Source organism: Salvelinus namaycush, chromosome 38, assembly GCF_016432855.1.
Source record: "Salvelinus namaycush isolate Seneca chromosome 38, SaNama_1.0, whole genome shotgun sequence".
NCBI lineage: Eukaryota > Metazoa > Chordata > Actinopteri > Salmoniformes > Salmonidae > Salvelinus > Salvelinus namaycush.
The window spans coordinates 24118978-24142012 of NC_052344.1; the positions used below are offsets into that span (position 1 = coordinate 24118978).

General features: G+C 48.2%; 1 protein-coding gene across 1 annotated transcript in view; it reads left to right on the top strand.

Annotated features, from left to right (window-relative positions):
* LOC120032113 (thyrotropin-releasing hormone-degrading ectoenzyme-like) overlaps positions 1-19528 on the top strand; it is a 113026-nt gene extending 93498 nt beyond the window's left edge. The window contains exons 10-12 of the mRNA XM_038978055.1: positions 5903-6043; positions 6941-7022; positions 17768-19528. Of these exons, the coding sequence (XP_038833983.1) occupies positions 5903-6043; positions 6941-7022; positions 17768-17911 (367 nt within the window). The 3' untranslated portion in view covers positions 17912-19528. The remainder of the gene's footprint in view (positions 1-5902; positions 6044-6940; positions 7023-17767) is intronic.
* Positions 19529-23035: the final 3507 nt, after the last annotated feature.

The window sequence follows — 23035 nt, forward strand, 5'->3', positions numbered from 1 at the left end:
GTGTAGGGCTGTGTGTTACAGTTGCCTTGAAACACTGCAGTGGATGGAGTGTGTCTGTGTAGGGCTGTGTGTTACAGTCGCCTTGAAACACTGTAGTGGATGGAAGAGTGTGTCTGTGTAGGGCTGTGTGTTACAGTCGCCTTGAAACACTGCAGTGGATGGAGTGTGTCTGTGTAGGGCTGTGTTACAGTCGCCTTGAAACACTGCAGTGGATGGAGTGTGTCTGTGTAGGGCTGTGTGTTACAGTCGCCTTGAAACACTGTAGTGGATGGAGTGTGTCTGTGTAGGGCTGTGTGTTACAGTCGCCTTGAAACACTGCAGTGGATGGAGTGTGTCTGTGTAGGGCTGTGTGTTACAGTCGCCTTGAATCACTGTAGTGGATGGAGTGTGTCTGTGTAGGGCTGTGTGTTACAGTATCCTTGAAACACTGTAGTGGATGGAAGAGTGTGTCTGTGTAGGGCTGTGTGTTACAGTATCCTTGAAACACTGTAGTGGATGGAGTGTGTCTGAGTAGGGCTGTGTGTTACAGTCGCCTTGAAACACTGTAGTGGATGGAGTGTGTCTGTGTAGGGCTGTGTGTTACAGTCGCCTTGAAACACTGCAGTGGATGGAGTGTGTCTGTGTAGGGCTGTGTGTTACAGTCGCCTTGAAACACTGCAGTGGATGGAGTGTGTCTGTGTAGGGCTGTGTATTACAGTCGCCTTGAAACACTGTAGTGGATGGAGTGTCTCTGTGTAGGGCTGTGTGTTACAGTCGCCTTGAAACACTGCAGTGGATGGAGTGTGTCTGTGTAGGGCTGTGTGTTACAGTCGCCTTGAAACACTGTAGTGGATGGAGTGTGTCTGTGTAGGGCTGTGTGTTACAGTCGCCTTGAAACACTGTAGTGGATGGAGTGTGTCTGTGTAGGGCTGTGTGTTACAGTCGCCTTGAAACACTGCAGTGGATGGAGTGTCTCTGTGTAGGGCTCTGTGTTACAGTCGCCTTGAAACACTGCAGTGGATGGAAGAGTGTGTCTGTGTAGGGCTGTGTGTTACAGTCGCCTTGAAACACTGCAGTGGATGGAGTGTGTCTGTGTAGGGCTGTGTGTTACAGTCGCCTTGAAACACTGCAGTGGATGGAGTGTGTCTGTGTAGGGCTGTGTGTTACAGTCGCCTTGAAACACTGCAGTGGATGGAGTGTCTCTGTGTAGGGCTGTGTGTTACAGTCACCTTGAAACACTGTAGTGGATGGAGTGTCTCTGTGTAGGGCTGTGTGTTACAGTCGCCTTGAAACACTGCAGTGGATGGAGTGTGTCTGTGTAGGGCTGTGTGTTACAGTCGCCTTGAAACACTGCAGTGGATGGAGTGTGTCTGTGTAGGGCTGTGTGTTACAGTAGCCTTGAAACACTGCAGTGGATGGAGGGTGTCTGTGTAGGGCTGTGTGTTACAGTCGCCTTGAAACACTGCAGTGGATGGAGTGTCTCAGTGTAGGGCTGTGTGTTACAGTATCCTTGAAACACTGCAGTGGATGCAGTGTCTCAGTGTAGAGCTGTGTGTTACAGTCGCCTTGAAACACTGTAGTGGATGGAAGAGTGTGTCTGTGTAGGGCTGTGTGTTACAGTCGCCTTGAAACACTGTAGTGGATGGAGTGTGTCTGAGTAGGGCTGTGTGTTACAGTCGCCTTGAAACACTGCAGTGGATGGAGTGTGTCTGAGTAGGGCTGTGTGTTACAGTCGCCTTGAAACACTGCAGTGGATGGAGTGTGTCTGAGTAGGGCTGTGTGTTACAGTCGCCTTGAAACACTGTAGTGGATGGAGTGTGTCTGTGTAGGGCTGTGTGTTACAGTCGCCTTGAAACACTGCAGTGGATGGAGTGTGTCTGTGTAGGGCTGTGTGTTACAGTCGCATTGAAACACTGTAGTGGATGGAGTGTGTCTGTGTAGGGCTGTGTGTTACAGTCGCCTTGAAACACTGCAGTGGATGGAGTGTGTCTGTGTAGGGCTGTGTATTACAGTCGCCTTGAAACACTGTAGTGGATGGAGTGTGTCTGTGTAGGGCTGTGTGTTACAGTCGCCTTGAAACACTGTAGTGGATGGAGTGTGTCTGTGTAGGGCTGTGTGTTACAGTCGCCTTGAAACACTGTAGTGGATGGAGTGTCTCTGTGTAGGGCTGTGTGTTACAGTCGCCTTGAAACACTGCAGTGGATGGAGTGTGTCTGTGTAGGGCTGTGTGTTACAGTCGCCTTGAAACACTGTAGTGGATGGAGTGTGTCTGTGTAGGGCTGTGTGTTACAGTCGCCTTGAAACACTGTAGTGGATGGAGTGTCTCTGTGTAGGGCTGTGTGTTACAGTCGCCTTGAAACACTGTAGTGGATGGAGTGTGTCTGAGTAGGGCTGTGTGTTACAGTCGCCTTGAAACACTTTAGTGGATGGAGTGTGTCTGTGTAGGGCTGTGTGTTACAGTCGCCTTGAAACACTGCAGTGGATGGAGTGTCTCTGTGTAGGGCTGTGTATTACAGTCGCCTTGAAACACTGTAGTGGATGGAGTGTCTCTGTGTAGGGCTGTGTGTTACAGTCGCCTTGAAACACTGCAGTGGATGGAGTGTCTCTGTGTAGGGCTGTGTGTTACAGTCGCCTGTTTGTGTGTTTGCAGGGGGGTTATCTTAGGCACGTAAGTGATACTCCATCTACAGACAAGAAAACTGGACAGGATAGACAAGATATGCCTTCCAGCTCTGAGGCTCTGAGGCTCTGAGGCTCTGAGGCTCTGAGGCTCTGGGGCTCTGGGGCTCTGAGGCTCTGGGGCTGGAATAGATGGGCCCTGCATTTAGTATTGATTTCTGTCTCCTCTGCACCCTTGGACTAAATTGTATCCTTCTCCTGAATGTTTTTATTAATGCATGATGTGATCTCAGCGCTGGATAAACCCTGCCTTCCCTGATAGACCGTGTTCAGCCTGCTCTAAAATGAGGTCGTCTCAACACAGCTCCGGCGGCGACCTTTTTACACTCCCAGAAGACTCAGAAGGACGAAATCATTTCCTGTGTTGGGGGCCATTTTATTTTCTGTCGTCTGGTTGGTCGGTTGGGTCGGTCGGGAAGGGAAAATATGTTTTGTCGTAGCGGTGTGTGAGCGGCTGGGGATCTGTGGATGGTGGTGCAACATGAGCTCAGAAATCAGTGTTAAGAAACTTAGAGGAAATAACAGGAACATAATGTTCCATCTCCACAGGGTGTGTTCTGTGTTATTTACACATAATAGATGTGAGATCAGGAAACAGAGTCGAATGATAATTGGATACAGGAGACCCGTCTCCCAAAAGGCTGACCAGGCGGGTACATGAGTCCCGTCTCCCAAAAGGCTGACCAGGCGGGTACATGAGTCCCGTCTCCCAAACGGCTGACCAGGCGGGTACAGGAGACCCGTCTCCCAAACGGCTGACCAGGCGGGTACAGGAGACCCGTCTCCCAAAAGGCTGACCAGGCGGGTACCGGAGACCCGTCTCCCAAACGGCTGACCAGGCGGGTACAGGAGACCCGTCTCCCAAACGGTTGACCAGGCGGGTACAGGAGACCCGTCTCCCATACGGCTGACCAGGCGGGTACAGGAGACCCGTCTCCCAAAAGGCTGACCAGGCGGGTACAGGAGACCCGTCTCCCAAAAGGCTGACCAGGCGGGTACAGGAGACCCGTCTCCCAAAAGGCTGACCAGGCGGGTACAGGAGACCCGTCTCCCAAACGTCTGACCAGGCGGATACAGGAGTCCCGTCTCCCAAACGTCTGGAAAGGCGGATGAAGGCGGGAACTGATAACTGACTAAATTGTATGCACTCACTAGTGTAAGTGGCTCTGGATAAGAGTGTGTGCTGAATGACTGAAAGGTCCATCTAAATGTAGGAGGATGACTGAGTATCTGGGTGAGAATATGAATCACGACAGTTAAGAATAGAATACAGATCCCTTATCAAAACACATCCAACACGACGTGGATTCTACACTGAATACATTGCTATTCGCTGTGTGGTTTCACACTTCAAAGTGTATCTGTTCACTAAGCGTTAGATTGATTACAACAGAAGACTGGAGCTCTCACATAGAGTATGTTGAGCGATTGAATAATACGGAGGCAGTTGCTCTTCCTCTGACACACGTCTTGGTGTTTTAGAAGTCTGTTGCACAAAGCCCGTTGGTTGAGGTATAAAACGTCATCATCCTATCAGTTCAAGAGCACAGAGTAAAATGGTGAAGAGAAACAGAGGAGATATATCAGAACAAAAAGAAGTGTGAGTTCCTGGTGAAGCAACGTGTCGTGGTTACCCTCCCTGCATGTAAATGCAGATTGGAAACCTATACACCGTGGCGGCGTCTTTTTCTGTAATATCATTTCTGTTGCCTGCTCGACATTTTCGTCTTATTTGCATAACCGGATATATCTACATTTGATACGGTCTCATCAGCTTCATACTTTCTGAGGCTGCTGATACATGGTATTAAAACTGTATTTTTGGTCATTGAATTTAAACGTTCTCCTCCAGACTGAGTATGTCTTAATGTGTTTCTATAGCAACGTTCTCCTCCAGACTGAGTCTATCTTAATGTGTTTCTATAGCAACGTTCTCCTCCAGACTGAGTCTGTCTTAATGTGTTTCTATAGCAACGTTCTCCTCCAGACTGAGTCTGTCTTAATGTGTTTCTATAGCAACGTTCTCCTCCAGACTGAGTCTGTCTTAATGTGTTTCTATAGCAACGTTCTCCTCCAGACTGAGTCTGTCTTAATGTGTTTCTATAGCAACGTTCTCCTCCAGACTGAGTCTGTCTTAATGTGTCTCTTTATGTACTAGTTTAACAGCAGAAGTGGATCACTTGACTTGACAGAAGCACCTCAGCCAGGCCAGGAATCTTGTTCTCCCACTGGATGTTGATACTGATGTTGAAAGCTCTATGGCCTGACTGTGTCTATTGTGACTGCTGACATGAAATATGCGATCCATGTTATACTTTCACTGCCAGAAGACTTTATCAGTCAGATTACTGCTGGACTACATTACCCAAAGACTTTATCAGTCAGATTACTGCTGGACTACATTACCCAAAGACTTTATCAGTCAGATTACTGCTGGACTACATTACCCAAAGACTGTATCAGTCAGATTACTGCTGGACTACATTACCCAAAAACTGTTTGTCAGATTACTGATGGACTACATTACCCAAATACTTTATCAGTCCTATTACTGCTGGACTACATTACCCAAAGACTTTATCAGTCAGATTACTGCTGGACTACATTACCCACAGACTTTATCAGTCAGATTACTGCTGGACTACAGCACCCAAAGACTTTATCAGTCAGATTACTGCTGGACTACATTACCCAAAGACTTTATCAGTCAGATTACTGCTGGACTACATTACCCAAAGACTGTATCAGTCAGATTACTGTTGGACTACAGCACCCAAAGACTTTATCAGTCAGATTACTGCTGGACTACATTACCCAAAGACTTTATCAGTCAGATTACTGCTGGACTACATTACCCAAAGACTTTATCAGTCAGATTACTGCTGGACTACATTACCCACAGACTTTATCAATCAGATTACTGCTGGACTACGTTACCCAAAGACTTTATCAGTCATATTACTGCTGGACTACATTACCCAATGACTGTTTCAGTCAGATTACTCCTGGACTACATTACCCAAAGACTGTTTCAGTCAGATTACTGCTGGACTACATTACCCACAGAGTACTTTAAACTTGTGAATTTAGTAAGAGGTGACCATGTGTTATTGTACTTATTGTACTCTCACCAGATGTACCATTGTGAGGATGATTCCCTAAATCAACAGTGTCCTGAATGAGGACACTAATATACACTATTTTATTCACAGCTCTTCTTCTTCTTCTTCTTCTTGTCCTCCAGGCTGCTGAATCTTTCTCTGAGCTCAGATTTGGTCCCAGATCAAGATGTCATCGATGTCATCATCCACGTGGGACGGAACCCGCATGGAAGACACTTAGCCTGGAGGTACTTCAGAGAGAAGTGGGACATCTTGAATTCACGGTAAGAGATTCAAGGCCTCAGAGACTGTAATATGTGTGACTTGTATACTAACGTTCCTGTGTTGCCATAGTGATGTATTATAGTGTTCCTGTGTTTCCATAGTGATGTATTATAGTGTTTATGTGTTTCCATAGTGATGTATTATAATGTTCCTGTGTTTTCATAGTGATGTATTATAGTGTTCCTGTGTTTCCTTAGTGATGTGTTATATTCTTCCTGTGTTTCCATAGTGATGTATTATAGTCTTCCTGTGTTTCCATAGTGATGTATTATAGTGTTCCTGTGTTTCCATAGTGATGTATAATAGTCTTCCTGTGTTTCCATAGTGATGTATTATAGTATTCCTGTGTTTCCATAGTGATGTATTATAGTCTTCCTGTGTTTCCATAGTGATGTATTATAGTGTTCCTGTGTTCCCATAGTGATGTATAATAGTCTTCCTGTGTTTCCATAGTGATGTATTATAGTCTTCCTGTGTTTCAATAGTGATGTTTTATAGTGAATGAATATAAATGTACATGGACAATGAAGTAGATATTATTGTATCGTATGTATGCCATATATATTTTACAGTCAATTATTTCTACTTATATCTCATATATGCTTGAATAATTCAGTGCCTTTTTTGCATTATAGTTAATCTATTTAACCATTTGTTGCCAAATTCATATACAGTACTGTACTTGTGGATTTTGTAGAGTATCATTAAATGTATTGTGTTGTGATTACAGTAGATTACAGTACATTAGATTCCAGATACTGTAGAAGTGAATGAAAAGGACATGTGTGATTGTTAATCTGCCCCAGAGCTCTTTGGGAGGGTGCTCAGCGAAGCCTCAATAGAACAACAGTGTTTGTCAAAGCCTTTCTTCACTAAAGTCTGTTCTCCATGTTTAGGTACGGGGAGGCCTTATTCATGAATTCTAAGCTCATCAGTGGGGTGACGGAATTCCTAAACACAGACACAGAGCTGAATGAGGTACGTTTATTTAAGGTTCACTCAGGTATCCCCGTCTTCAGTAACAAACTGCAGATGGCTTATTGTATAATAGGTTACATTTAAGTACATTGTAAATTACACTATTAAAAATGTGAAAGAAATCTGAATATATGCCAACTTGGGAATTTTGTCATTTTAAAAATCAGTATCATTATTACAGGTATATAACATTTACTAATCCGTCCTGCTCTGTTAAATTGTCTTAACATTGATTTGATGGAGACAGTCTGGTACAGAGTCCACATTAAATCCCAACCTTTTCTAAAAGCATACCTTTATTTCTCACCCCTAAAGTCATATTCTTTTTTTTTTAAAGTAATAGTGTTTTTCTCCCTGATCAGGGGGCATCAGTACCAGTCCAGTAATCCCACTGACAGAACCACAGAGAAGAGACCTAAACCTTAAAGGGATGCTTAGACTGTACCAGTTTCTTGTTATTTGTTCTCTGCAGTCCCTAATTGGCTAAAAAAAGCTTTTCTGAAGTTCTGAACTTCAAAAGGAAACTTCCTGTTTGTTTTTGTGTCTGGGAGTAATTCAAAACAACCCGTCTGCAGATGACAGTTTATGGATACAGTAGGCCTATATATGAGCCCAAGCCTGGAAAGAAACATGAATTCAAATCATGATTGTGCTGTTATACAATACATAGCCTACTGCAGATTACACACGGCAGATTTTTTGGTACATCTTTGGTACATAATTGATCTAGCCTAAATTAAACACATTTAGAGTTTGCCTACAACTATAGGGGATTTGTATTGGATTTTGAATAGCCTAGTAATAGGTAATTTTTTATGTTTTCATAATTAATAGGCTGACACATTGTCTTTAGCTTCAGAATATCTCACCACCGTACGTTTCCATCTCCTCTCTCTTCTTCATTCCTTTAGTTACAGAATATCTCACCACCGTACGTTTCCATCTCCTCCTCTCTCTTCTTCATTCCTTTCTCCAGCATGCAGAGAGAAGGGCTGTCAACAGTTTAATGAAATATGTTTAGTTGTGAAAACATGTTACTGTCGATGTTCCCAAACAGATTTCACTTGGTTTCTCAAATTAAGTACTGGGTAGCTGCAGGAACAGAGTTGGAGAGACCATGGCATACAAAGTACTGGGTAGCTGCAGGAACAGAGTTGGAGAGACCATGGCATACAGAGTACTGGGTAGCTGCAGGAACAGAGTTGGAGAGACCATGACATATAGAGTACTGGGTAGCTGCAGGAACAGGGCTGGAGAGACCATGGCATATAGAGTACTGGGTAGCTGCAGGAACAGAGTTGGAGAGACCATGACATACAGAGTACTGGGTAGCTGCAGGAACAGAGTTGGAGAGACCATGGCATACAGAGTACTGGGTAGCTGCAGGAACAGAGTTGGAGAGACCATGACATATAGAGCACTGGGTAGCTGCAGGAACAGGGCTGGAGAGACCATGGCATACAGAGTACTGGGTAGCTGCAGGAACAGAGTTGGAGAGACCATGGCATACAGAGTACTGGGTAGCTGCAGGAACAGGGCTGGAGAGACCATGGCATACAGAGTACTGGGTAGCTGCAGGAACTGGGTTGGAGAGACCATGGCATACAGAGTACTGGGTAGCTGCAGGAACAGAGTTGGAGAGACCATGGCATATAGAGTACTGGGTAGGGGCAGGAACAGGGCTGGAGAGACCATGGCATACAGAGTACTGGGTAGCTACAGGAACAGGGCTGGAGAGACCATGGCATACAGAGTACTGGGTAGCTGCAGGAACAGGGCTGGAGAGACCATGGCATACAGAGTACTGGGTAGATGCAGGAACAGAGTTGGAGAGACCATGGCATACAGAGTACTGGGTAGCTGCAGGAACAGAGTTGGAGAGACCATGGCATACAGAGTACTGGGTAGAGGCAGAAACAGGGCTGGAGAGACCATGGCATACAGAGTACTGGGTAGCTGCAGGAACAGGGCTGGAGAGACCATGGCATACAGAGCACTGGGTAGAGGCAGAAACAGGGCTGGAGAGACCATGGCATACAGAGTACTGGGTAGCTGCAGGAACAGGGTTGGAGAGACCATGGCATACAGAGTACTGGGTAGCTGCAGGAACAGAGTTGGAGAGACCATGGCATACAGAGTACTGGGTAGCTGCAGGAACAGGGCTGGAGAGACCATGGCATATAGAGTACTGGGTAGCTGCAGGAGCAGAGTTGGAGAGACCATGGCATACAGAGTACTGGGTAGAGGCAGGAGCAGAGTTGGAGAGACCATGACATACAGAGTACTGGGTAGAGGCAGGAGCAGAGTTGGAGAGACCATGGCATACAGAGTACTGGGTAGCTGCAGGAACAGGGTTGGAGAGACCATGGCATACAGACTACTGGGTAGAGGCAGGACCAGGGTTGGAGAGACCATGGCATACAGAGTACTGGGTAGCTGCAGGAACAGGGCTGGAGAGACCATGGCATACAGAGTACTGGGTAGCTGCAGGAACAGGGCTGGAGAGACCATGGCATATAGAGTACTGGGTAGCTGCAGGAACAGGGTTGGAGAGACCATGGCATACAGAGTACTGGGTAGATGCAGGAACAGAGTTGGAGAGACCATGGCATATAGAGTACTGGGTAGCTGCAGGAACAGGGCTGGAGAGACCATGGCATATAGAGTACTGGGTAGCTGCAGGAACAGGGTTGGAGAGACCATGGCATACAGAGTACTGGGTAGCTGTAGGAACAGGGTTGGAGAGACCATGGCATACAGAGTACTGGGTAGCTGCAGGAACAGGGCTGGAGAGACCATGGCATACAGAGTACTGGGTAGAGGCAGGACCAGGGTTGGAGAGACCATGGCATACAGAGTACTGGGTAGGAACAGGAACAGAGTTGGAGAGACCATGGCATACAGAGTACTGGGTAGGAACAGGAACAGAGTTGGAGAGACCATGGCATACAGAGTACTGGGTAGCTGCAGGAACAGGGCTGGAGAGACCATGGCATACAGAGTACTGGGTAGCTGCAGGAACAGAGTTGGAGAGACCATGGCATACAGAGTACTGGGTAGATACAGGAACAGGGCTGGAGAGACCATGGCATACAGAGTACTGGGTAGCTGCAGGAACAGGGTTGGAGAGACCATGGCATACAGAGTACTGGGTAGCTGCAGGAACAGGGTGGGGAGACCATGGCATACAGAGTACTGGGTAGCTGCAGGAACAGGGCTGGAGAGACCATGGCATACAGAGTACTGGGTAGCTGCAGGAACAGAGTTGGAGAGACCATGGCATACAGAGTACTGGGTAGCTGCAGGAACAGGGTTGGAGAGACCATGGCATACAGAGTACTGGGTAGCTGCAGGAACAGGGCTGGAGAGACCATGGCATACAGAGTACTGGGTAGATACAGGAACCGGGTTGGAGAGACAATGGCATATAGAGTACTGGGTAGCTGCAGGAACAGAGTTGGAGAGACCATGGCATACAGAGTACTGGGTAGCTGCAGGAACAGAGTTGGAGATACCATGGCATACAGAGTACTGGGTAGCTGCAGGAACAGAGTTGGAGAGACCATGGCATACAGAGTACTGGGTAGCTGCAGGAACAGAGTTGGAGAGACCATGGCATACAGAGTACTGGGTAGCTGCAGGAACAGAGTTGGAGAGACCATGGCATACAGAGTACTGGGTAGAGGCAGGAGCAGAGTTGGAGAGACCATGGCATACAGAGTACTGGGTAGAGGCAGGAGCAGAGTTGGAGAGACCATGGCATACAGAGTACTGGGTAGATGCAGGAACAGGGCTGGAGAGACCATGGCATACAGAGTACTGGGTAGCTGCAGGAACAGGGCTGGAGAGACCATGGCATACAGAGTACTGGGTAGATACAGGAACATGGCTGGAGAGACCATGGCATACAGAGTACTGGGTAGCTGCAGGAACAGGGTTGGAGAGACCATGGCATACAGAGTACTGGGTAGCTGCAGGAACAGGGCTGGAGAGACCATGGCATACAGAGTACTGGGTAGCTGCAGGAACAGAGTTGGAGAGACCATGGCATACAGAGTACTGGGTACATGCAGGAACAGAGTTGGAGAGACCATGGCATACAGAGTACTGGGTAGCTGCAGGAACAGGGCTGGAGAGACCATGGCATACAGAGTACTGGGTAGCTGCAGGAACAGAGTTGGAGAGACCATGGCATACAGAGTACTGGGTAGCTGCAGGAACAGGGCTGGAGAGACCATGGCATACAGAGTACTGGGTAGCTGCAGGAACAGGGCTGGAGAGACCATGGCATACAGAGTACTGGGTAGATACAGGAACAGAGTTGGAGAGACCATGGCATACAGAGTACTGGGTAGATGCAGGAACAGGGCTGGAGAGACCATGGCATACAGAGTACTGGGTAGCTGCAGGAACAGAGTTGGAGAGACCATGGCATACAGAGTACTGGGTAGCTGCAGGAACAGGGTTGGAGAGACCATGGCATACAGAGTACTGGGTAGCTGCAGGAACAGGGCTGGAGAGACCATGGCATACAGAGTACTGGGTAGATACAGGAACCGGGTTGGAGAGACAATGGCATATAGAGTACTGGGTAGCTGCAGGAACAGAGTTGGAGAGACCATGGCATACAGAGTACTGGGTAGCTGCAGGAACAGAGTTGGAGAGACCATGGCATACAGAGTACTGGGTAGCTGCAGGAACAGAGTTGGAGAGACCATGGCATACAGAGTACTGGGTAGCTGCAGGAACAGAGTTGGAGAGACCATGGCATACAGAGTACTGGGTAGCTGCAGGAACAGAGTTGGAGAGACCATGGCATACAGAGTACTGGGTAGAGGCAGGAGCAGAGTTGGAGAGACCATGGCATACAGAGTACTGGGTAGAGGCAGGAGCAGAGTTGGAGAGACCATGGCATACAGAGTACTGGGTAGATGCAGGAACAGGGCTGGAGAGACCATGGCATACAGAGTACTGGGTAGCTGCAGGAACAGGGCTGGAGAGACCATGGCATACAGAGTACTGGGTAGATACAGGAACATGGCTGGAGAGACCATGGCATACAGAGTACTGGGTAGCTGCAGGAACAGGGTTGGAGAGACCATGGCATACAGAGTACTGGGTAGCTGCAGGAACAGGGCTGGAGAGACCATGGCATACAGAGTACTGGGTAGCTGCAGGAACAGAGTTGGAGAGACCATGGCATACAGAGTACTGGGTACATGCAGGAACAGAGTTGGAGAGACCATGGCATACAGAGTACTGGGTAGCTGCAGGAACAGGGCTGGAGAGACCATGGCATACAGAGTACTGGGTAGCTGCAGGAACAGAGTTGGAGAGACCATGGCATACAGAGTACTGGGTAGCTGCAGGAACAGGGCTGGAGAGACCATGGCATACAGAGTACTGGGTAGCTGCAGGAACAGGGCTGGAGAGACCATGGCATACAGAGTACTGGGTAGATACAGGAACAGAGTTGGAGAGACCATGGCATACAGAGTACTGGGTAGATGCAGGAACAGGGCTGGAGAGACCATGGCATACAGAGTACTGGGTAGCTGCAGGAACATGGCTGGAGAGACCATGGCATACAGAGTACTGGGTAGATACAGGAACATGGCTGGAGAGACCATGGCATACAGAGTACTGGGTAGCTGCAGGAACAGGGTTGGAGAGACCATGGCATACAGAGTACTGGGTAGATACAGGAACAGAGTTGGAGAGACCATGGCATACAGAGTACTGGGTAGCTGTAGGAACAGGGTTGGAGAGACCATGGCATACAGAGTACTGGGTAGCTGCAGGAACAGGGCTGGAGAGACCATGGCATATAGAGTACTGGGTAGCTGCAGGAACAGAGCTGGAGAGACCATGGCATACAGAGTACTGGGTAGAGGCAGGAACAGAGTTGGAGAGACCATGGCATACAGAGTACTGGGTAGCTGCAGGAACAGAGCTGGAGAGACCATGGCATACAGAGTACTGGGTAGCTGCAGGAACAGGGCTGGAGAGACCATGGCATACAGAGTACTGGGTAGAGGCAGGAGCAGAGCTGGAGAGACCATGGCATACAGAGTACTGGGTAGAGGCAGGAGCAGGGCTGGAGAGACCATGGCATACAGAGTACTGGGTAGCTGCAGGAACAGGGCTGGAGAGACCATGGCATACAGAGTACTGGGTAGCTGCAGGAACAGGGCTGGAGAGACCATGGCATACAGAGTACTGGGTAGCTGCAGGAACAGGGCTGGAGAGACCATGGCATATAGAGTACTGGGTAGATGCAGGAACAGGGCTGGAGAGACCATGGCATACAGAGTACTGGGTAGCTGCAGGAACAGAGTTGGAGAGACCATGGCATATAGAGTACTGGGTAGAGGCAGGAACAGAGTTGGAGAGACCATGGCATATAGAGTACTGGGTAGATGCAGGAACAGAGTTGGAGAGACCATGGCATATAGAGTACTGGGTAGATGCAGGAACAGGGCTGGAGAGACCATGGCACACAGAGTACTGGGTAGCTGCAGGAACAGGGCTGGAGAGACCATGGCATACAGAATACTGGGTAGAGGCAGGAACAGGGCTGGAGAGACCATGGCATACAGAGTACTGGGTAGCTGCAGGAACAGAGTTGGAGAGACCATGGCATACAGAGTACTGGGTAGATACAGGAACAGGGCTGGAGAGACCATGGCATACAGAGTACTGGGTAGATACAGGAACAGGGCTGGAGAGACCATGGCATACAGAGTACTGGGTAGCTGCAGGAACAGAGTTGGAGAGACCATGGCATACAGAGTACTGGGTAGATACAGGAACAGGGCTGGAGAGACCATGGCATACAGAGTACTGGGTAGCTGCAGGAACAGGGCTGGAGAGACCATGGCATACAGAGTACTGGGTAGCTGCAGGAACAGAGTTGGAGAGACCATGGCATACAGAGTACTGGGTAGAGGCAGGAACAGGGCTGGAGAGACCATGGCATACAGAGTACTGGGTAGCTGCAGGAACAGGGTTGGAGAGACCATGGCATACAGAGTACTGGGTAGCTGCAGGAACAGAGTTGGAGAGACCATGGCATACAGAGTACTGGGTAGCTGCAGGAACAGGGCTGGAGAGACCATGTTATACAGAGTACTGGGTAGCTGCAGGAACAGGGCTGGAGAGACCATGGCATACAGAGTACTGGGTAGCTGCAGGAACAGGGCTGGAGAGACCATGGCATACAGAGTACTGGGTAGATGCAGGAACAGAGTTGGAGAGACCATGGCATACAGAGTACTGGGTAGCTGCAGGAACAGGGCTGGAGAGACCATGGCATACAGAGTACTGGGTAGCTGCAGGAACAGGGCTGGAGAGACCATGGCATACAGAGTACTGGGTAGCTGCAGGAACAGGGCTGGAGAGACCATGGCATACAGAGTACTGGGTAGATACAGAAACAGGGTTGGAGAGACCATGGCATACAGAGTACTGGGTAGAGGCAGGAACATAGTTGGAGAGACCATGGCATACAGAGTACTGGGTAGCTGCAGGAACAGGGTTGGAGAGACCATGGCATACAGAGTACTGGGTAGCTGCAGGAACAGAGTTGGAGAGACCATGGCATACAGAGTACTGGGTAGCTGCAGGAACAGGGCTGGAGAGACCATGGCATACAGAGTACTGGGTAGCTGCAGGAACAGGGTTGGAGAGACCATGGCATACAGAGTACTGGGTAGAGGCAGGAACAGGGCTGGAGAGACCATGGCATACAGAGTACTGGGTAGCTGCAGGAACAGGGTTGGAGAGACCATGGCATACAGAGTACTGGGTAGCTGCAGGAACAGGGCTGGAGAGACCATGGCATACAGAGTACTGGGTAGCTGCAGGAACAGGGTTGGAGAGACCATGGCATACAGAGTACTGGGTAGATACAGAAACAGGGTTGGAGAGACCATGGCATACAGAGTACTGGGTAGCTGCAGGAACAGGGTTGGAGAGACCATGGCATACAGAGTACTGGGTAGATGCAGGAACAGGGCTGGAGAGACCATGGCATACAGAGTACTGGGTAGCTGCAGGAACAGGGCTGGAGAGACCATGGCATATAGAGTACTGGGTAGATACAGGAACAGAGTTGGAGAGACCATGGCATATAGAGTACTGGGTAGATACAGGAACAGGGTTGGAGAGACCATGGCATACAGAGTACTGGGTAGAGGCAGGAGCAGAGTTGGAGAGACCATGGCATACAGAGTACTGGGTAGAGGCTGGAACAGGGTTGGAGAGACCATGGCATACAGAGTACTGGGTAGCTGTAGGAACAGGGCTGGAGAGACCATGGCATACAGAGTACTGGGTAGAGGCAGGAACAGAGTTGGAGAGACCATGGCATACAGAGTACTGGGTAGCTGCAGGAACAGAGTTGGAGAGACCATGACATACAGAATACTGGGTAGAGGCAGGAACAGGGCTGGAGAGACCATGGCATACAGAGTACTGGGTAGATACAGGAACAGAGTTGGAGAGACCATGGCATACAGAGTACTGGGTAGAGGCAGGCGCAGAGTTGGAGAGACCATGGCATACAGAGTACTGGGTAGAGGCAGGAACAGGGCTGGAGAGACCATGGCATACAGAGTACTGGGTAGAGGCAGGAGCAGAGTTGGAGAGACCATGGCATACAGAGTACTGGGTAGAGGCAGGAACAGAGTTGGAGAGACCATGGCATATAGAGTACTGGGTAGAGGCAGGAACAGAGTTGGAGAGACCATGGCATACAGAGTACTGGGTAGCTGCAGGAACAGGGCTGGAGAGACCATGGCATACAGAGTACTGGGTAGCTGCAGGAACAGAGTTGGAGAGACCATGGCATACAGAGTACTGGGTAGCTGCAGGAACAGAGTTGGAGAGACCATGGCATACAGAGTACTGGGTAGCTGCAGGAACAGAGTTGGAGAGACCATGGCATACAGAGTACTGGGTAGCTACAGGAACAGGGCTGGAGAGACCATGGCATACAGAGTACTGGGTAGCTGCAGGAACAGAGTTGGAGAGACCATGGCATACAGAGTACTGGGTAGCTGCAGGAACAGGGTTGGAGAGACCATGGCATACAGAGTACTGGGTAGATGCAGGAACAGGGCTGGAGAGACCATGGCATACAGAGTACTGGGTAGAGGCAGGAACAGGGCTGGAGAGACCATGGCATACAGAGTACTGGGTAGAGGCAGGAACAGGGCTGGAGAGACCATGGCATACAGAGTACTGGGTAGCTGCAGGAACAGGGCTGGAGAGACCATGGCATACAGAGTACTGGGTAGCTGCAGGAACAGAGTTGGAGAGCCCATGGCATACAGAGTACTGGGTAGCTGCAGGAACAGGGCTGGAGAGACCATGGCATACAGAGTACTGGGTAGCTGCAGGAACAGGGCTGGAGAGACCATGGCATACAGAGTACTGGGTAGCTACAGGAACAGGGCTGGAGAGACCATGGCATACAGAGTACTGGGTAGCTGCAGGAACAGGGCTGGAGAGACCATGGCATACAGAGTACTGGGTAGATACAGAAACAGGGCTGGAGAGACCATGGCATATAGAGTACTGGGTAGAGGCAGGAACAGGGCTGGAGAGACCATGGCATACAGAGTACTGGGTAGATACAGAAACAGGGCTGGAGAGACCATGGCATATAGAGTACTGGGTAGATACAGAAACAGGGCTGGAGAGACCTTGGCATATAGAGTACTGGGTAGATACAGAAACAGGGCTGGAGAGACCATGGCATATAGAGTACTGGGTAGATACAGAAACAGCGCTGGAGAGACCATGGCATATAGAGTACTGGGTAGATACAGAAACAGGGTTGGAGAGACCATGGCATATAGAGTACTGGGTAGATACAGAAACAGGGCTGGAGAGACCATGGCATACAGAGTACTGGGTAGATACAGAAACAGGGCTGGAGAGACCATGGCATACAGAGTACTGGGTAGATACAGGAACAGGGCTGGAGAGACCATGGCATACAGAGTACTGGGTAGCTGCAGGAACAGAGTTTGATAACCCATTTTTTCTCTTTCCTCTGTTCCTGTTCCATTTGATAATGGGCCATTCTAAATCTAAACTAATGCTGACATATTAGTAAAGACAAGATTTAATTGAGGATAGTCTGATGGGTGAAAATACGGTGCATTCGGGAAAGTATTCAGACCCCTTGAATTTTTCCACATTGTTACGTTACAGACTTATTTTTAAATTGATTAAATGTTGTCTCCCGTCAATCTACACACAACGCCCCATAATGACAAAGCGAAAACAGGTTTGTAGAATTTTTTGCAAAAAATAAGTGTTCAGAGCCTTTACTCAGTACTTTGTTGTTGTACCTTTGGCAGCAATTACAGCCTCGAGTCTTCTTGAGTATGACGCTACAAGCTTGGCACACCTGTATTTGGGGAGTTTCTCTCCTTCTTCTCTGCAGATCCTCCAAAGCTCTATCAGGTTGGATGGGGAGCGTTGCTGCACAGATATTTTCAGGTCTCTCCAGAGATGTTTAATTGGGTTCAAGTCCGGGCTCTGGCTGGGCCACTAAAGGACATTCAGAAACTTGCCCTGAAGCCACTCCTGCATTGTCTTGACTGTGACACTTTAAACGTAGATTACCTAGACACTAGATACACACAGTATCCTTTCCAACAGGTATGCTTGCTGATTGTTGCCTGGATTACCCTCACGTACCTGACTCTGTGTCTGTCTGTTACCTTCTTCAGCTGAAGGAGTTTATCCAGATCAGTGGAGGTGGAGCGGGGCCAGCGTTGGCCCGGGCCGTGGAGATCGTGGAGGCCAACGTGAGATGGCACAGTCTCTACCAACGCCAGATCTTCCAGTGGCTAAGGAAGTCTCCCAACGGTTAACACACAGCCAACAGGGTTCAGCCCAAGCATGGTATCTCTCTGAAACTATTACAGACCCAACAACATCGGGCGGAGAAACTAAAATATAACTAAAACTAAAATATATTTCAACATGAATATGTTAATTTGAATTGCAAAATAAGACATTTCCCCACCTCCCCTCCAAAAGCTTGATGAGAAAGTCACTGGTAAACCGGAGAGAGAGGGAACAGTGAAGACGGACGATGTGATTGGCTCATATGACCTTAGTCTGACCGTCCGTCGAAGGTGGATTTGATTAGGTATAAATATTGCATGGTGGCATTCATCTCCAGTGACAGTTTTCTTTTTCAACGCATGGTTTTCACCCCTCCTCTGATTGGTTTTCCACTCTGCTGACCCCTGTGACCTTTTCAATGACCTTTGAACCTCCGGTCAACTCTTAGTAGCCTATGAGGAGAAAGACAAAACGAGCTACAAGAGGCACAGGAAGAGGACCTGGCGGCAATATGATACAACTGTGACAAGCACAAGTATTATAATTTTTTTGTTCAATGATGACAATCATTATTTCGATTGGGACAAAAGCAAATAAGAATTATAACGTAATCAAATAATATGTGTACCTAAACGGTTTGGACCTTAACCTTCTCTTCTGAGCCATACTGAGGTGGACTTTGTGACGTCTGGAACATTTAGACGGGGGTCCTGGCGACTGAAGTGATGTTCATTGTTGTGCGTGATGTGTTCCATAATAACTTATCCTCCTTCCTCATCCAATAGGGTTTCCCTAAATGACACTAAGCCAGGGGCGCTCTGCAGAACCCAGGAGGCAGGAACAAGGTGACTCCCCATAACCCCGAAGGAGTCACTATTGATTATTGATCGATTATCGTTAAATAACATCATTTATATTTGCTGATTGCACTGGAGTGTCCTTGGATTATACCGTCTTGGTGTTTGAGTAAAAATAAAACTGTTGTGAGTTGCGGGTGATATTTTGTGTGCAAATGGTCCACGTTGCTGATGGGACTGAGAGCCAGTGGATACAGCCTGTGTGAGCCACGGTGTAGTAATGATGACATGTAGAAACTTACCTTGTTTTGCTCAAACGTCATGCTTCGGTTTTCATGTGCCGCTAATTACTTAATAAAAAAAAGTTTCACTCAGAAACCGTGTCTAAGCAAACGCAGAGGAAATGTGCACCGATGTTCCTGACAGATATTACTCGTTTTGTTGCTACCCTGCAAAGCCCAGTAAACTTAACAGGCCGATGCTAACAGCTAGCTGGATATACTCTGTGGACTCGTTTCATGAAGAATAGAACATAATAATGAGTTTTTACTGTTGACACTTGGCTGGTAGAGCAAATCCCCGTTGGGTTTTACTGGGGAGTCCATTGCTCATATTTTCTGTGTAAAAGTCAGTGCTATTTCTATCCTCTTCGGCTAATCCTTGATACTGTAGACCTCAAGAAGAAAACAGTTGCAGCCCTTCACCATCTTTTCCTTTCTTGTTGTTGTTTTGATGTATTAAAAATGCTTCTTTTTTTTTCTAAATGAGGGACAATATTGTTCTGTTTTGAGCAGAGCAGCAATGGGATTTTAACGCTGACGAATAAATTATTTTGTACAGTAATGCAACGCTGCCTGACTGTGTCTGTCATTATGAGAGAGAGAGAGAGAGAGAGAGAGGTCACGATCAGATGAGCTCCTGCATTTTTCAGCATTTTCTTTAAAAAAGATAGATTTAAAGTTAGATAAACTTGGATTTTTTGTCAGGAACACATACAGGATGCTACCCTCTACTACATAACCTTCACTTCAAATCAAAACTCAAAACCTACAACCTGATTTTGGACGGAATTACGGAATCACCTGAAAAGTTCACAACAACCAAGGATTAATTATTCTATACAGCAAATTCTCTGGAAAACAACAGAAACCTGAAAACACCACCCAACCTGGAACTGAGTGAGTAATGTTTAGTCTGAAACTATATTCTATTTCCAAAAGCCAAGAAGAAAAATACATGACATTACTTTATAAGGACTGAATGGTAACATAATTCTGCCAAGCTTGATACAACTTCAACTAGCACTTACGTGTCAAGTGAGAGGTGTCAAAGCCCATTAGCCCAACAATGGCAGGAGAGTCGAATAGTCTACCCCAACCAAATGGAGAGGCCTTAGAAGCTCCCTCCTGCTGTTCAGAGGTAATTAAAATACAGTGCCCTGTGAGTGTAAAGAATGATAAGGCAAGAAAAGATCACAAAATGAAGCTCCTTATGGAAAATCAAGAGACACTTTTTGCTGACTATTACAAAAATGGGAACATCAGCAACCTTATCTTCCACACAAACCATCCCCTGGCATGGCACAGTGCTATATTAGCACACTACCCCTCTGTTAAGAGAGGGGGGGTTAACGAGGGGTGGAAACTCAGGATACTTGACAACGAGGACGAGGAGTCAGCTAATATAAATCTATATAAGTCTGGAACAGTAATGGTACAGGGCAACCCCAAACAGTTTCAGCTGGACTTTCACCTAATCAAAGATTTAGCCCAGCAGGAGAAGCTCTCCCTTGATAAAGATACCCCCACCCCAAGCGGGTCAGACCAGACCTCTTCATCATATAATCCCACAGACGAGCAACCCTCAGCAGACAGTCAACCTCCCAGCACAGAGTACTTCTCCCTCATTGAAATGAAGGATAAATTCACCCAGCTGGAGGTAAGGCAGGTGGAGCTGGAACAGCAGGTGATTACACTCCAGTCAGCACAGACCCAGAAAACAGTCCAGCACAACAACACCCCTTTAACCAGACCCGGAGTGCTGGAGGTGGAGAGAGACATATCTGCACTCTGGACAGTGGTGAGACAACTTCAACAGGAGAAAGAGCAGAAGCAGGAGCAGGAGCAGAACAGAGCACTAGAGGAGAGGATCAGACTGCTGGAGGAGAGGGAGAGGGGGATGGAGGAGAGGATCAGACTGCTGGAGGAGAGGTGGAGGGGGATGGCATGTGACAGAGAACAACCCACTAGGGAGGTGGCCATCCCCACAGAGACGCCAGCAGAACAGCCCACCTCAGCACCCGACAAAAGTCTCAACACCACAGCAGAACAGTCCACACCAGACCCTGACCATAGAGTCGACATCACAGCAGAACAGACAAAAGAAAAACCCCAAGCCCAGCAGCTCTCACCCCCTCTGAGCACCCCCCCTGTCAGCCACCCTGATAGCCCTCCTGACAACCCCCCCACACCCACTGAGGACAAACACAAGACACAGATTGTCCTCCTTATGGACTCAAATGGGAAATATATAGAAGAAAAAAAACTTTTTCCCAAACACAGTGTGTCTAAACTCTGGTGTCCAAACATCCAGCGCGCCCTAGACCTTCTGTCTGAGGACAAACTAGGCTCACCTAGCCACATAATAATACACACAGGCACAAACGACCTGAGAGCACAGCAGGAAAGGGTGGCCACAGCACTGAAGGGAGTGATTGAAAAAGCTTCTTCTACTTTCCCCAACGCACAAGTGGTTATCTCCACCCTGCTACCACGAAAAGACTTCCACCCTGCTACAATACAGCGGGTAAACGCAAGCATTTCCCGTGACTGTGCCTCAAAACCAAATGTCTTTCTGGCCCACCACTCCACCCTGGACTTGAACAGCCTCTATGACCAGGTCCACCTCTACAAGGCAGCAGTGCCCACCTTTGCCCGGACTCTAAAGGACATCGCTCTCAAACGCAGCCCCAACACTTCACACAGGAGCAACAGATCAATAGACACCCCACCCAGACCAGTGAGACACCCTCCAAGACCTTCAGGACCCCCCCCTGTACCTACACATAGAGGACCCACGCCAAGAGGACTTACATCCAGACCACAGCACCCCCAGACACATCCACACCCCCACCCCAACCAATCAACACCCCCCCACATCAACCATGCCCACACCCCATTTAGGCCCCCTCAGATCAGACCTATGCCACTCCTGCCCACCCCATGCACCCCACCCCCGCAAAGAGGGCATCAACATGGAAGTCACACATACGCCCAGGTAGTGAGCGGGCAAACAGGCCCAACCCCCATTCTTACACTCGCCCAAGCCAACGGCATGTACCAGATGCTCAGCAGGCTCTGCTCACACTTACTGGCCTGAGGCCAAACCACGACCAACAACATTGGACACTTTATGGAACAAAAAGCCTTCACTATATCATCCTGGAATATCCAAGGCCTGAGGTCATCTGCCTTTGGCCTAAAGAGCAGGAACCCGGACTTCACCAAAGAAATCGGTAATGCAGACATTGTCATCCTGCAAGAAACCTGGTATAGAGGAGACGGACTCACTGGTTGCCCTCTAGGTTACAGAGAGCTGGTAGTCCCATCCACCAAACTACCAGGTGTGAAACAGGGAAGGGACTCAGGGGGAATGCTAATTTGGTATAGAGCAGACCTAACTCACTCCATTAAATTAATCAAAACAGGAACATTTTACATTTGGCTAGAAATTCAAAAGGAAATTATCTTAACAGAGAAAAATGTCCTCCTGTGTGCTACCTATATCCCCCCACTAGAATCCCCATACTTTAATGAAGACAGCTTCTCCATCCTGGAGGGGGAAATCAATCATTTCCAGGCCCAGGGACATGTATTAGTCTGTGGCGACCTAAATGCCAGAACTGGACACGAACCTGACACCCTCAGCACACAGGGGGACAAACACCTGCCTGGAGGTGACAGCATTCCCTCCCCCATATGCCCCCCTAGGCACAACTATGACAACATAACCAACAAAAACGGGTCACAACTCCTACAGCTCTGTCGCACGCTGTGTATGTACATAGTCAATGGTAGGCTTCGAGGGGACTCCTATGGTAGGTACACCTATAGCTCATCTCTTGGCAGTAGCACTGTAGACTACTTTATCACTGACCTCAACCCAGAGTCTCTCAGAGCGTTCACAGTCAGCCCACTGACACCCCTATCAGATCACAGCAAAATTACAGTCTACTTGAACAGAGCAATACTCAATCATGAGGCATCAAAGCCAAAGGAACTGAGTAACATTAAGAAATGCTATAGATGGAAGGAATGCAGTTTGGAAACCTACCAAAAAACAATTAGGCAA